The sequence below is a fragment of the Oryzias latipes genome, chromosome 18 (genome assembly GCF_053564925.1).
Source record: "Oryzias latipes strain Hd-rR chromosome 18, Olatipes_Hd-rR_3.1".
Classification (NCBI taxonomy): Eukaryota; Metazoa; Chordata; class Actinopteri; order Beloniformes; family Adrianichthyidae; genus Oryzias; species Oryzias latipes.
In genome coordinates, this window is record NC_136254.1 from 32,898,432 (window position 1) to 32,912,363 (window position 13,932).

The window sequence follows — 13,932 nt, forward strand, 5'->3', positions numbered from 1 at the left end:
GTAAATATTTGAACTTCCGAGGTTAATGTGTAAACGTGTTGATCCATTTTTGAAGTCTTTCTCTTCCCACAATGTGAGTTCATGCTGGCACACCTTTAACCCTTGTGCTATCCTAGGCACTTTTCCATTGGGAGTTGGGTCATCTAGACCCACTAGACAGTGCTCTGAGCCTTTTTTCTTCAATGATTTGTGATCTTCACTGGTGTCCATGGATTACATGAAATCTTTCCAGCTTTATCCACTTTTGTAATGGTAGGGAGAACACGTCAATGTAAGGGGGGGTCATCTAAGGTAGCACAAGGGTTAAACCAAAGCTCCAACAGATCACGCACAGGAATGACGGCTGGAGGTTCTGTGTGAGGTCTGTGCTGCCATCTCCTGGAGGAACTCAGGAACTCCTTTGGTCCTGCTGTCGTGACTTTTGAAAGGTTTGAAGAAAACAATCAAAGATAAAGACAGAGATGACAACAAACAAAAATAAGGTCACCTCTGGCTTTAGGCTGAAGGATACCTGATCTGAGTTGTAACGTCATGAAGACAAACGCATAATTATCTAATTATAATGAAGCTGGTTTTAGCCATAATCAATTTCATTGTACCTTCAATTCATTGTACAATGACAATAAAAGCAAATATACTCTATTCTATAATCAAAAATACCAGAGTCGTTTTCTTCCTAGTTTCTGTAGAGTGGCAGGATTATTCACCTCTGAGTTGTGGGCGGGACTGTTAGTGCAGAAGCCAATAACCCTGAGCAATAATGGAGCTATCCGCCGTCCAGTTTAGATCCAGATTCCAGCTCTGACGAGGAAAACCAAAACGTTCATGGATCTGTTTGTTTACAAGTGGATGCATCAGAATGGAGTGGAGCAGGGAGGCTGTGTTATAGACGATCTTTTTTTCTTCTGCTCCTGATTCACAACCATTTGAATGAAGGAATACATAGAAATGCAGTTTTACGCTTAATTTGCTTTAAATCTGTCCTCCATCAGCAGAAAACACACAATTTTCATTGAAGCAGCTCTTTAGGTAGGCTCTACTTATCACAATAAACGTCAAGGGTTTCTAAAGAAAACAACAGATATTTTCACCAAAACAATCCAAAATTGCCCTTTAACATGTTAAGTGTGTTTTAACACATACATGTCACAGTCTGCCACACCTGAACACTGTGGTAAAAGTCAGATTTACTTCACATATTTCTGAATTATGAAGGTTTTGGTTTGTTGTTTTTTTCGTTTTCAGTGAACACATTAACGTTTTTCTCTGTAGATTCTTCGCGTTTTGGGATCAAAACTAAAATTAACTTTTTTTTTACAGCAACACATTTATTTATTTTTTAAAAAGGAGGGAAACTTAAAAAAAATAAATATATATTAATGGCTAAACCTTACCTCTTTGAAAAGAGAAACCTTTCACGGCCAAAAGACAAACACGAAGAGGGGAAAAAGTAAAACTTCCCTAGCAACAGGCAGGCAGCGGGCACGGGGAGAAGGGGCGGGGCTACGTCACTATAGCAACGCGTTTGATGACACAAACGTAGTAGAAACGCCCGAGCTTTGGTGTTCGGCGTGAATTCTCGGACACGGCACCAAGCGGAAGGGGCACGCGCGTGGAGGCGATAAAGCGAATGCAAACCGAGTACGCATGTGCGGTGCAGGTTGTAGTTTGTCGTGTTGCACTCTGATGTTTTTTTTCTCTGTTTGGTTCGAGTTAAAGAAAAATAAATTAATCACGGGAAAACGTAACTTTTCTGAATCTTTTCATAGTTAAAGTCAGCAGGTGAGTAAACTTAAAAACATTTTGTTAAAATTGATGTAATACAAATATATATAAACCAAAATAAAACAGTTTGGGGGGATTTTAAATAACGTGGTATAATTTTCTTTTATTTGTTGTTATTTATCTCTTCGTTTCCTTTATTGATGATAAAATAAACACATTATCAATAATTGTTAATGTATGAAGGGGTTGAAGGGGTTTTCCCGTCCCCCCAGAATAAAAAAATGTGATGGAGCGATTCGAGTCTTTGGGTCCAGTCGGGGAGGGCAGTTACGGCACGGTGCTCAAGTGTCGCCACAGGGAATCTGGCCGCCTCGTTGCCATCAAGAAGTTCATAGACTCCGACGATGACAAGACGGTGAGGAAGATTGCCCTCAGGGAGATCAAGCTGCTCAGGGTAGGTGTCCAGGCGTTCAGTCGGTGAGTTGCTGACACTGAGGCTTCTCTGAAACAAAACACGGACACAACCTGCCCCTCACAAAGCAGAGAAAACAGCACGGGGTCAGATTCTCATATGCAGCCTTGAAGTCACTCAAGGGTGACGCAAACGTTTGAGCTTGCTCAAATTGTACAAAGCAGCGTCACAGGACACCATGCTTTGGTGCTGTTGATGTAGTGTAGTACTGTAGTGTACTGTGTTGTAGTAATGTAGTGTTCTGTGGTGTTTTATAGAGAAACCATCACCTTTGTTTATCTTAAACCAGCAACTCCGTCATGAAAACCTGGTGAACCTCCTAGAAGTATGGAAACGCCGCCGCCGCTGGTATCTGGTGTTTGAGTTTGTGGACCGGACCCTTCTGAATGATCTGGAACAAAATCCAGGCGGGCTGAATCTGGACACCGCCCGCCAGTACCTGTATCAGATACTGAGAGCAACTGACTTCTGCCACCAGCAAAACGTGAGGACAAGTGCTGATAAACTCTGAGATTGGTAAATATTACTAGACCGGTGTGTTTGTCTCTGTCCAAACGTGTCTACGTTACTATGTTTGGCTGAAGGTTCCATCCATCACAGCCATGTCGTCAAAGTTCCGAAGCTTCCAGGCAGACCCACACCCTTTCAGTGCCACCACCATGTTGATAGTGTCGGTTTTATGAAATGTCTGTTTTGCTGCGGATGGAACTGGAACAAACCCTTTCATTAATTTAAACAACGTGTGGCCACTGAACGCACGTTGCAAGTTAAACCAGGTCAAACTTGGACCAATCGGGGACACAGATTTGGTATTGACGTATGGGTGGCGTCCCTCTTAATTCATGGAACTATTAGAAAAATCGATCATGAAGGAGAAATTAATAATTGCGATCTGTTTTCAGACGGAATTCTATGACACCAAGTCTTTCATTTATCGGAATAGAGCTGTAAAAGTAAAAGCCTGGAGCAAGATTCACAAGATTTACACAGCTTTGACATTTAGCACCATGACTCCTCCAACTGTAGATAGCGGGCATGCGCTAGTAAGCAATAGAAAAAAGAAGAAGAAACCCTTCCCTGCTTGTCCAGTGTGAACACCATTGGATAAATCGAGAGTGCGTGTCACATGCCTGGTGTGTGTCCATAGCCTAAAGGTCCATGTGGCTTCCGTTCACTTGGTAATGGATGAATTGGAGCTTCATTCCTCTCCCCCTACAGGTCATCCACCGGGACATCAAACCAGAAAACATTCTCATTTCTCACATGGGCGTGGTCAAACTATGTGACTTTGGCTTTGCCCGCACCATGACTTCCCCTCCTGAGAGTGCTGTCTACACCGACTATGTCGCTACCCGTTGGTACAGAGCTCCTGAATTGTTGGTGGGAGACTTCAAGTATGGCAAGTAAGTATGGACATCAGCGAAAGGTTGTTTTGAGCAAAAGGTTAACGTGTGTTTGTGTGTGGAGACCGGTAGATGTTTGGGCTGTCGGCTGTCTGATAATAGAGATGCTTACAAGTCAGCCTCTGTTTCCGGGAGAGTCCGACCTCGACCAAATACACCACATTGTCCGATGCTTTGGTGAGCACCTGAAGAAAGATTGTCCCGCCTTCTCCGTTCTTCTCTTTTCTGAAATGATCCTTGTTATAGGTAACCTGATGACTCAACACCAGGAGCTCTTCTATAGAAATCCTGTCTTTTCTGGAGTCAAACTACCAGAGTGTTCAGGAAGTGTCTCACTGCAGCAGCGATTCCCCACAATCCCAGCAGCAGGAATCAATCTAGCCCAGGTACAGCTCAGTACTTTTACTTTAAACTATAAACTAACTCCAGACTACGGACAGCGCACTACAGCATCACCTGTATGTGCGTGTAGCTTACATTAGCCTTACAAATACGTCTCGATACGCTAACAATCATACGTACCATTTTTCATGATGTCCCTTGATGTGGCTGTATGAGTCTTAAGAGAACTACAAGACACTTTTGTGTCCCTCCTCTCTGTAACCTCTCTGTAAAATAAAATACCCACAGCCGAAATTCTAACCATTCATTTTCTTTGCCGTTTTATTTTTACCTAACAACTGTTTAAATTCATTTATCTCTTTTGGTATTTAATCATCGTGTGAATGCAATCGTGTTTTAATATAGTTTTCTTTTAACTCCTTATATCCCTTTATACATATGCAGTACATATATTTTGAAAATATACATATTACATAATACTAATTTTTTGAAAGTGTTTTATAAGTAAAGTTAAATTAGATTGGAACATTTTAGACACAAGTACAACAGCAGAACGTCAAACAAAGCAGAGAATAAATTTAAGAGCCTGACTATCTTGGATGGAATTACGTCCATTACTGCTTTATTTTGTCATTCTCCGTCTTTTTTGAAAGTTTTGAAGGAACACTTCAAGGAACACCCATGGGACAAAGTCCCTTGAACTGTATTTTGGTAGATCTTGTGACCTGAAATGGAAAAAAAATATTGAAAACACAACCTCTGTGTGTTCTCTTAGAAATGTCTTGAAATGGATCCAGAGAGAAGAGCGCAGTGCTCTGAGCTTTTACAGAATCCTCTTTTCACAGAAGACTCTTTCCACATCAGGTTTGTTTTTCTTTTGCAAATGTTACAGAAATACTGTAAACTACAAAAGATTACTTTTATATTTATGTCTGTATGACCAGGTTTTTGGAAGAGCTAAACGTTAACATCCAAAAAGAGCAAAGAGAGACCTCCACCCTTCCAAAGATCACTAAAACTCCAAGAAGTGAAAGAGATGAGAAACGCAACACTGGCAAGGACAAGAAACAGACTAAAGACATGGAGGAGAAAATAAGTAAGGAAAAGATGGAGAAGACCAAAGGAAAGCCACTTTTGAAGATTTTTAAAACTTCACGAAATACCTCAGAATCTCAGATGTCCAAACAGTCCAAAACAGGCAGCAAGGGAATCCATCCTTCTGTCACGAAGAGCAAACATGGAAAAGCTCACGGAGGAGAGTTCAGCAAGCCTTCAGATAGTTCCAAGTTGGTCAAAATACAGATTTTTGAGTCTGGAGATGCAACCAAGACCTCATCAAGCCTGAAGAATAAAAATCCAGACGTACCAACAGCAAAACTTGTTGTACACCCAAGACAAGAGCATCTGCAACATGCAAAAGACAACTGTGGGTCAGCCCCCGATAAACACCTGGTAACCATCAGGACGTTTACCAAATCTGAGTCAAGTCAAGAGTTCGCAAAGAGCTGGAGCAACATGAGCTTTAAAGTACCACAATTGTTTACACCTTCATCTCCAAGAACCCCAATAGCTTCTACCGTTAATGAGGCAAACACAAGAATTTCACTCAAACCCTTACAGCTGTCAAACTGTGACTCTGCCCTGTCAGAGCCTTCAGGCACCAAGCCAAGCAAAGCCTGGTACCAGTCGAACCAGCACCTCTCAGACAAACTGACTGTCCACTTAGATCAAAGCAAGTCTGAATGTCCAAAGGTCCTACAGCCAAACCTCAAGGTATCAAAGACTACATCCAACAGTACTTTAAAGAGCTCTCAGTCTTCAAAGAATGCAAGTTTCGAGTTTTCAGAGCCGTTATCCTCAAATGTTTTGGTTCCAGACGGAATTCACCACTCTACTGTCCCATCCAAAAGAATCTCAGCCCCAGCCACATGCAAAACAGGCGTCTCTTCAAAGACCCTGTCTTCAGTCAGGGAACATAAAGAGGACAGTCATGGTGCGGACAGGAATCAATCTTCACACTTGAGTCTGATGTGGTCTTCCTCTGGTCCTACATTTTCAGAAGCCACCACAAAAGATGGTAGGACTACAAATTCAGAGCCAAATGCAAACCTTTCAACTGCAATCATGGCACCAATAGTCTCAGATAGACCAGACAATAGAGATCTCCCTGTGTCCACACAGTCAGACGCTAAGCTTTCAAACAACCAAACCTATGAAACCTCCGGAAATGCAGAAAATGGCAACAAGAAAAACTACAGTGAGTTCGGATCCGACATAAAATCCTACAGCGTTCCTCATCCTAAACCAAACCAAACAATACCAACTTGTAACCACATGAAGTCCACTGTGACCCCCAGCTTTCAGAAAATCACGCTGAGAAGCAGCAACGGAGAAAAAGTGGAGACAACATCAGCATCCACAGCTGGAGACGTGGCCTCCATCCTTCCTGTAGAGCCCAAAACTTTAACAAGAGGCTTCGTCCTTCACGACCCTACAGATTCTACAGACTTTCATTTCATTGAAACTCCTCCACCGACACTCTCGCCCACTCCTCTGCTGCTACCTCCATCCCCCACATGCCCCGCCTCTGTCCTTGGAACCAGCAACACCACGGACAGTGATCGCCTCCACCCTGGAATCTGTAATCTGAGGTAGTTTACCAAACTGATGAATATAATGCAGAAACAGCTTTATTGCTCTATGATAATTTGAAGGAATAATACTCCAAGCCCCAAGCCCTAAATCCCCCCAAAAATGCATCCTCAGATATTTGGAACCATTTTGGACAGACTGAGATCACAGTCCAACATGGTTTTTATTACTGTTTAGGACAAATCATTTTCAGTGTCCTATTTAAAAAAAATAAAAAATAGTACTTTGTACTTTCAGTCATCAATCTTCTCATAATGTCTTTGTAGTATGAACTGGGGTGAAGTAAGCACTACCTCATGAACCCTTTAACACCAGAGCTGTCCCCAGTGACTGTTTACGGAATGAATGTAATTCCAACAGATTCTGAAGCAGAGAAAATCAGCTTTGAGTCAATATGTAACATTTTACAGTGGTATAGACCAGTTGGTTTACATTCATTATGGATACACTTCAGCTTCAGAATCCATTGGAATGTCATTAATTGCGTAAACAGACAAAGATTTATGGTAGTTCCAATGTTTGTAGGAGTTGTTGCTTGCAATGTTCTTTACTGCACATTGCAATCAATGGTAGACAACTACAGTAGACAGCTGTAGACAACAGAAGTAGACAACAGCAGTAGACAACAGAAGTAGACAACAAAAGTAGAAAACTGCAGATAATTGTAAACAGTGGTAGACAATTACAGTAGATAGCAGAAGTAAACAACAGCAGTAGACAGCTGCTGTGTTCTTTGGGTGTTTTTACTTTGAGCACCATTATATTTACTGACACTAGACTTTTTCAGTTTGGTTTGAGGGTAACTGGCTTCCTCCATGCTTTACAGGTCTGCAGACATTCCACGGCATCACAGCAGCGTTCAACAAGCTGAGCAATATTTGTTGAGCTACACCACAGCATCCTTCATCCATCAGGTAAGGATTTAAGCTGGAGTCTCTCCATGAGAAGGATCCTGAAGCACCACTCCTTCAGTTTGACCTTCATTTGTCCTCTCAGGCGCCAGAAGACTTCCCATCCAACCACTGTAACCTTGGTAACTGCAGCGCCACTCTGGCCAGGAACCAATCACAAGTGAATTTTCCAGAACTTAGAAGCTCAACGCTGCCGGAACTTCGAGGAAGAGACGGTATCTGCTTTCCTTTAGAGAAGGGAAGTTAAAGTCCTATTAGTTGTTGCACACCTAGGTTTTTGAAAATTGTTTGACCCATCCCCCTGGGGAGGGGGGGGCAGCATGGTTAAAGCATCAAATGGTTTCACCCATCCCCTGAAACCATTTGATGCTTTAACTCCCCAGTTCAACCCTTCAATACTGAGAGTCAAGCAGGGAGGTATTGGGTCCCATCTAGAGTTTTTGGTATGACTGGATTGTGAATTTGAACCCAAAACCTTCCAGTCTCAGGGTGGACACTCTTGCTCTAGGCCACTGAGATGGTTTTCCATTTTTACTTTCTTGGTTATACCAAGATTTCAGGGACAAATGTCCAGCTGATGTATTGAAGGTGAGTCATGGATTGTCCTCACAAACATTTTAAACCTGGTTCCCTCACCAAAAAAAGAAAATCCTTAAAAGAAAAATAACCAAGTCGGATAGACTTTCAGAAGGTCAGGTGGACTTCATTGGCCTATGAGATGTTACAAACTAGATGAACAACATAAAACATGTTTCCTTTGACTGTTTGAACATCAGAGATTATTTGACGTTTTTTTCACTTAAAGCACATAAAAAACAGTAACCATCATTCCATGACATCACTATTTGAAACTCCATCTAAAGGAGGCTAACTGTGAATGTGATGTTTTCTCAGGAAAACACCATCAAAGCCTGGCTAAGGAACCGTGGAAGAACTAAGCACAGTTGCATCATCAGAACCCTGCAGGATTCCTGACAGAACAGGAAGTGCTGTTTTCTTTCTGACGTGCTAACAGTTGTCATCTTAACACAGTCGGGATGTTTCTTCCTTCTTCCTTACTGGACGTCTGGGAGACACAAGCTGTTTCAATTCTTTTATTCATATAAAAATAATTATTTTGAATTAAAACATTAATTTAAATGTCTTAAATAAGCTATTTCACATTTCTTTTGTCGACGACTCAAAAATAAAAGATTTTCTATTAAATGTTTATGTTTGTCTCGTTTTCTTCGGTTTTGCATGAATTCTAAAATTATTCAAATCCTGTTTTCATTTGGCTAAAGGTTCTACTAGTGCTGGGCGACAATGTTTAATTTTTTTAATCATAATTCTGACTGAAAAACTTCAAAATGAATTCAAAATTTTAATTTAAAAGTAGTAAAAAAGAGAACCACAGAACCTCATCATTTTGATCATATTTTTTGACATTTAATTCCCAGGACCAAAAAAACATCTCTTAAGCCTCGTTTCCTCTGAGCGGTCCGGTCCCGTTTGGAATGGTCCAGGTGGGCGTTTCCATTCAAAGTGTATGGGGGTGAATCCATGGAGGTCATCCAGCGGCTCATTTTCTACTTGGCTTTGGCGGCAATGAAGAAAACAGCTGCTTTCTTTTGTCGCAGTGACCTTCAGCCAATCAAGTAGTTTCAATGGTGGCTCCGCCCTAACCGGTCCATTCCATTTTTTTTTTTAATCTAGAAACTTGATAAAATATACCTGAGAGATTTTATGTTTCTGGGTCTTAACACTTCCCGTCCCATGGTTGGACTGAAAACCCCTCTGGGATTTGTGTATCATCCCTGAGCTCCTCTCCTAACTCGCTCCTCTCCTAACTCGCTCCTCTTCTTACTCGCCCTCATGGCTTCTCCTGAAACTAAAAAGAACCGTCTCCAAAAAGTTCAGCATTTTGCACGGTTGAGGTCTTAAGATTCCTCACTGGAGTCTTTTGAGGGAAAGGTTTGGACTTTCCAGGCCGCTGCTGACTCATCACTGCTGGAGGAGACACCACCCGTCTGTGGAGAACGAGCTCCGCCTCCTCTGCTGTGGGCCAGAAGGAGGTGGAGGAGTCTGAGAGAAGCGCTGCTGGAGATCGGTCCTCGAGCAGCTGGCTGGGTTCTGATTGGCGCCTTAGGTTCTTGTTGCCGTGGAGACCTGGTGGCTGGTTTTGACGTGGTTTTCATCAGCTGCTGCACACAGAAAGGGTTAGAAGAAATGAAGCTCCACTTTGAAAAGTCAAACCACGTGACGCTCATGGTGTTCACACTGGACAAGCAGGGAGGGGCTTCTCCTTCTTTTACTGTATACTAGCCCACGTCCGCCGCCTACAGTCTTGGTGCGAAATGTTGTCAAACTGGTGAATTTTGTCCCAGACTTTTTCTTTGACAGCTCAATTCTGATACATGACAAACGTCATAGATTCGTGTCATAGATTCCAAACCGAAATTATTAAATTCTCCTCCCTGATACATTTCCAAACAATCGGTACTTCCGTAAATGAAAAAGAACATCATTCTTACATCACTACCAGATTGGGGTCCCTGATTGGTCAAAGGACTCCAATTTGGTTTGAATGCGGACGCCCAAAATAAAAGTTAAAGTTAAAGTCGCACTATCTGTCACATCTAGGTGTGTGAAATTTGTTCTCCGCATTTGACCCCTCCCCTGGGGGAGGGGTGAGCTGCAGACATAGCCGCGCTCCAGAACCATTTGGTGGTTTAACCCCGCAGTCCAACCGCTTAACGCTGAGTGTCAGGCAGCATTTTTAAAGTCTTTGGGTTTAAACCCACGACCTTCCAGTCACAGGGTGGACACTCTACCACAGCCTGCATTTGCCTTGACTTTTCATTGAAAGTGGTCACTTGAACGGGACCACTAAGTGTCACCGAAGGCGGAGGGAACATAGCATCAAATGTTTTTCTTGAAATCTACTCAACTGGTCCAAAGATCTTCAGACTAACTAGAACAAAACGACTCGTTCTGCTTTGTCTCCATGGAAATCATAGCTGCATGCTGGACTTACCATTCTGGTGGCGGCTGGAGTTGCTGGTTCTGCTGTGAGGGGGGTGGGGGTGGCGTCCATGAAAACCCTGCAGTTGTTCTCCACCGCAGAGCCATCAATCTCTGGGGGCTCGAACCCCCACTGGGGGGAGACAAACGGAGCTGAAGAAGGGAAAGCAGAGGAACAAAATGATGCAAAAAATCTGTCGGTTCAAAAATACAAACACTGCTGGAGCCGGGTCAGTTCATCTGGTGACCACTAGGTGTGTAATTTCTCAACCAGTGTTGATCTTTGAATGTCCGTAACTCTTCAGTCGTTTACTCATTTAAAGTAATTCAGTCCGGATGCAACGTCGGAATCTGTTGGAGTTACGATAATACAGTCGTTCAAAAATTATGCTAACGCCGATGACAGTTAATGAGTATCGTTCCCAGCGACACCAAAATAACACGTGCCATTTTAACTACCGTAACTCTTTGACCGTTTACGTGACTCAGCTGATTCTGACGCGGAGAAACGCACCGATATGCAACAACGTAACGCAAAGCTCTGTCTGGTTTACGTTGTTAAAACGTCATTACCGTCAAGTGTTGCATGCTAGCATGAATGCTGCGTTTCTCCGCGTCAGAATCCGTTGGGTTTACGCTAATTGCGTAAACAGTTGAAGAGTTACGGTTGATCAAACAGCGTCAACCCCGGAGCTAAAATCCAAAGTTAAAGAGTTGAAAGGTTAATTCTCATTTTCCATTATTTAAAAATAAATAAAACACTTGGGGGCGTGGCCTTTGAACGTGTCCTTCCTCACCTCCTCAAAAGGGTCCCAACAGCTGTTTTTGGCAAATTTATCAAAGACTCTACAAACTTAAGGCACTTCAGGAAAATTGGCTTTAATACAAGTCATGAAGTTACACACCGCGGTCCATCTTCAGGCGCCTAACCTTTAATCATTTAATCCTTTTCATGCAGACAACGTTCTGCTAGCATCCTGAATTTAACTGTTGTTGGAAAAATATATAATCTGTCGCTTTGAGATTACTTTCCTTTGTTGCATGTTCAATAAAGTCGAGAAGAAGAAAACCACGGGATTCGGCCGGATTAAGTTTAACAAATTTATTCCCTAACAATATTTCTAAAAACAGAGTAAAACAAAATAAAACAGATCGATCTGGGTGTCCAAAATCCAGGCCTGCAATACGCAAGAGGTTACATTCCGAATTCACATGCAGCTTGTCTGGAGACACAGGAAAATTCCTTGAGTTCAGACTTTTAAGCATGTGGGCAGAACATCCTCCCCCGGGAGCAAATGGCCGCCGAATCTCCGCCTCTGGTCGCTAGAGATTGGCTGACAGAGGAGCCCGCCTTCTTCCTTCAGCCCATCCTTAGAATCACAGCATCTGGTCTCTGGGGGCGAACCTCACAGATAGACACGGTACGGAATCCCCATGGGTGGCAGGAACTGTCACCGCAGGAAGTCGATCCTAGAGCTTTGTTCTTCACACGGGAGCAGATGCCTGTGGCGGTTCCCAGGGATTGAGATGATTGATTCATGATCCAAGTCAGACCTACAACCAAATGGCCTCAGAAGATCAAAGACCATTTTCTCCTGAAGGGGGTTGGAGGTTGGAGCTGCATTCCTGAAACCTCTTTACCTATGCAATTATCAGGAAGTCCCTTTTAATTGAAATTACTGAAACCCACACACAGTAAACCAGAAAGAAAACCTTCAATGAAATAAAGATAAGATAAAAACCTAGGAGAAATGAGAACCACAAAAAATAAATTCCTTCACTGTGTAGCTTGCTAATGTAAATTATTTGTAAAATCTATTTTTCTCTACAGTTGAAGTGTGTTTATTTAAGATTTCAAAAAGTATTTTCCATGTGTCATGAAAACTAATCTTTTATTTTGACGGAGCAAAACTGTCAAAGTGACAGCGACATTTATTTTGACAGTTAGTGCCCTAAGATCAGGAACTGTTGGGAATTATATATTCAAGGCGACACGGGACTCCTGTCAGAACTCCGTAGTCAACATGGAACTTGGTCTTCATGAGTTTGAAGGTCAAACGGCGTTTGTGTGACGGCATCTCTGCAGGAACCCGAGCCCGCCGTCTCTGCTGCATTTTTCATGAAGAACACCTCTAAGGTGTGTTCTTCGTCTGTGTCGGTCTTTGTTTGCTGTGAAGACGAGCTGCTGGAGTTCACCTGAAAACACAAAGAAGCTTCTGGACTCACCGTGGATCCGGTGGAGGCTGAGAACGCCGAGGAGGCAGAACTGGAGAACTGGGTTCTGAAATGTCCAAGTAAAAGACATGACTGCCGTCAGAACCAGACGGACGGACCCAGACAGAACGATGAGAACAGAGAAGAGGAGGAAGACAATGTGATGAAGAATAAGGAAAGGCAGTGAGGGAGGAGAAAAGACGGAAAACGGTCTAGACTTTAGTTTACTCAGAGCAGCTCTGAGTCGCTCTGTGGTTTAGTGTCGCAAAAGAATAAAAGCCCATAAATCCCAGCAGCTTTCTGTCAAAGTTTAAGAAAACAGATTGAAGAACGACTTAACAACACCCTGATTCATGTTCACATTCCTGTCTACAGTTAGAGCTGATTTCTCAAGTTTCTTTTTTAACCTTTTGGTTACAAACCTTTAGATGATTAAATACTCGCCAAAGTACCATAACTGCAAGAAAATCCTTTTGTTTTTACTCTTTAACACCAGAGTTGTCATTGGCGACATCAAAGTAAAACACAGTCTTTAAAGTACTGAAAGTACAAACATTCTGACAGAGAAAAGAAGCTTTATATATGCAACAATTCAATGATTTGCAATAATTTAACTTTATGCAATTTGTAAACAGTGTGCAAGAGTTTAATGATGAGAAAAACTTAAACAATATGTGACACTTTCCCAGTGTGCATCATTTTAACGATATGTAACACTAACAATAAAGTATCGTTAGTGTTACATGTAGTTGAATTCTATATGTAAGATTTTAACTATATGTAACACTAAGGATGTGTATCATTTTAACGGTATGTGCGATTCCCCTCCGGGTGATAACAATGAGGAATGTGAAAATCTCCGGAGCAGCCATCCTATCAGACGTTTTCCTGCCTGTAAAAGTAGAAGCTTCTCCTACCGGCTAAAAATTTGGTTCCCAGCATGGACTACTGTAAAATTGGGTTTTTTGTAATGACAACATAAATACTTCAAAAATCCTGTAGATGATACTTTTATAGGGAAAAACAAGAGGAAACCAGTTAGCCAAGGGTTTGAGTTTGAGCTGCAATACCAGTGTTCCACACTAGAGGTCGTGCTTGTTCATGACCCTTTAAATTATTTTTGAGAAAAGTCAATTGTCGACTTTATCCGATAAGAGGAAACTCTGTCATCAGGAGCGTTTCCAACGACAGAAGCCTGAAGGAAAAATAC

At 42.2% G+C, this 13,932-nt stretch overlaps 3 protein-coding genes across 6 annotated transcripts in view; 1 reads left to right on the forward strand and 2 right to left on the reverse strand.

Annotated features, from left to right (window-relative positions):
• The window catches only part of tec (tec protein tyrosine kinase), a 38,366-nt gene extending 37,957 nt beyond the window's left edge, over window positions 1-409 (reverse strand). The window contains exon 1 of the mRNA XM_023966087.2: window positions 333-409. The gene's annotated coding sequence lies outside the window, so the exon portion shown is untranslated. The remainder of the gene's footprint in view (window positions 1-332) is intronic.
• Window positions 410-1,534: 1,125 nt separating this feature from the next.
• Window positions 1,535-8,711, forward strand: LOC101170219 (uncharacterized). Of its 4 annotated transcripts, none has more exons than XM_078935805.1 (11): window positions 1,535-1,641; window positions 1,998-2,179; window positions 2,487-2,681; window positions 3,416-3,600; window positions 3,665-3,777; window positions 3,847-3,986; window positions 4,718-4,806; window positions 4,887-6,593; window positions 7,421-7,508; window positions 7,591-7,720; window positions 8,400-8,711. In XM_078935805.1, the coding sequence occupies exons 2-11, from the start codon at window positions 2,012-2,014 to the stop codon at window positions 8,441-8,443; spliced, it is 2,859 nt and encodes a 952-aa protein (XP_078791931.1). In that variant the 5' UTR covers window positions 1,535-1,641; window positions 1,998-2,011; the 3' UTR covers window positions 8,444-8,711. The 4 variants fall into 4 exon arrangements, with proteins under 4 accessions (XP_078791931.1, XP_011485530.1, XP_078791932.1 ...); XM_011487228.4 differs by having other exon boundaries at window positions 1,540-1,782; XM_078935806.1 differs by lacking the exon at window positions 3,665-3,777 and having other exon boundaries at window positions 1,540-1,782; window positions 3,884-3,986.
• Window positions 8,712-8,911: 200 nt separating this feature from the next.
• Window positions 8,912-12,940, reverse strand: LOC144987004 (uncharacterized). The gene is made up of 3 exons (XM_078935854.1): window positions 12,735-12,940; window positions 10,522-10,661; window positions 8,912-9,688 (listed from the first exon to the last, which is right to left on the reverse strand). The coding sequence occupies exons 1-3, from the start codon at window positions 12,811-12,813 to the stop codon at window positions 9,425-9,427; spliced, it is 483 nt and encodes a 160-aa protein (XP_078791980.1). The 5' UTR covers window positions 12,814-12,940; the 3' UTR covers window positions 8,912-9,424.
• Window positions 12,941-13,932: the final 992 nt, after the last annotated feature.

What these genes read in the sequence shown, in the direction of transcription:
- LOC101170219 (XM_078935805.1), top strand. Translation starts at nt 2,012, where the DNA reads ATGGAGCGATTCGAGTCTTTGGGTCCAGTCGGGGAGGGCAGTTACGGC. An exon ending in CCACATTGTCCGATGCTTTG is followed by an intron (nt 3,778 to 3,846) that starts GTGAGCACCTGA and finishes TCCTTGTTATAG; the next exon opens with GTAACCTGATGACTCAACAC. An exon ending in CAGCATCCTTCATCCATCAG is followed by an intron (nt 7,509 to 7,590) that starts GTAAGGATTTAA and finishes TTGTCCTCTCAG; the next exon opens with GCGCCAGAAGACTTCCCATC.
- LOC144987004 (XM_078935854.1), bottom strand. Translation starts at nt 12,813, where the DNA reads ATGTCTTTTACTTGGACATTTCAGAACCCAGTTCTCCAGTTCTGCCTC. An exon ending in CAGCCTCCACCGGATCCACG is followed by an intron (nt 10,662 to 12,734) that starts GTGAGTCCAGAA and finishes TCCCTTCTTCAG; the next exon opens with CTCCGTTTGTCTCCCCCCAG. An exon ending in CTCCAGCCGCCACCAGAATG is followed by an intron (nt 9,689 to 10,521) that starts GTAAGTCCAGCA and finishes TTCTGTGTGCAG; the next exon opens with CAGCTGATGAAAACCACGTC.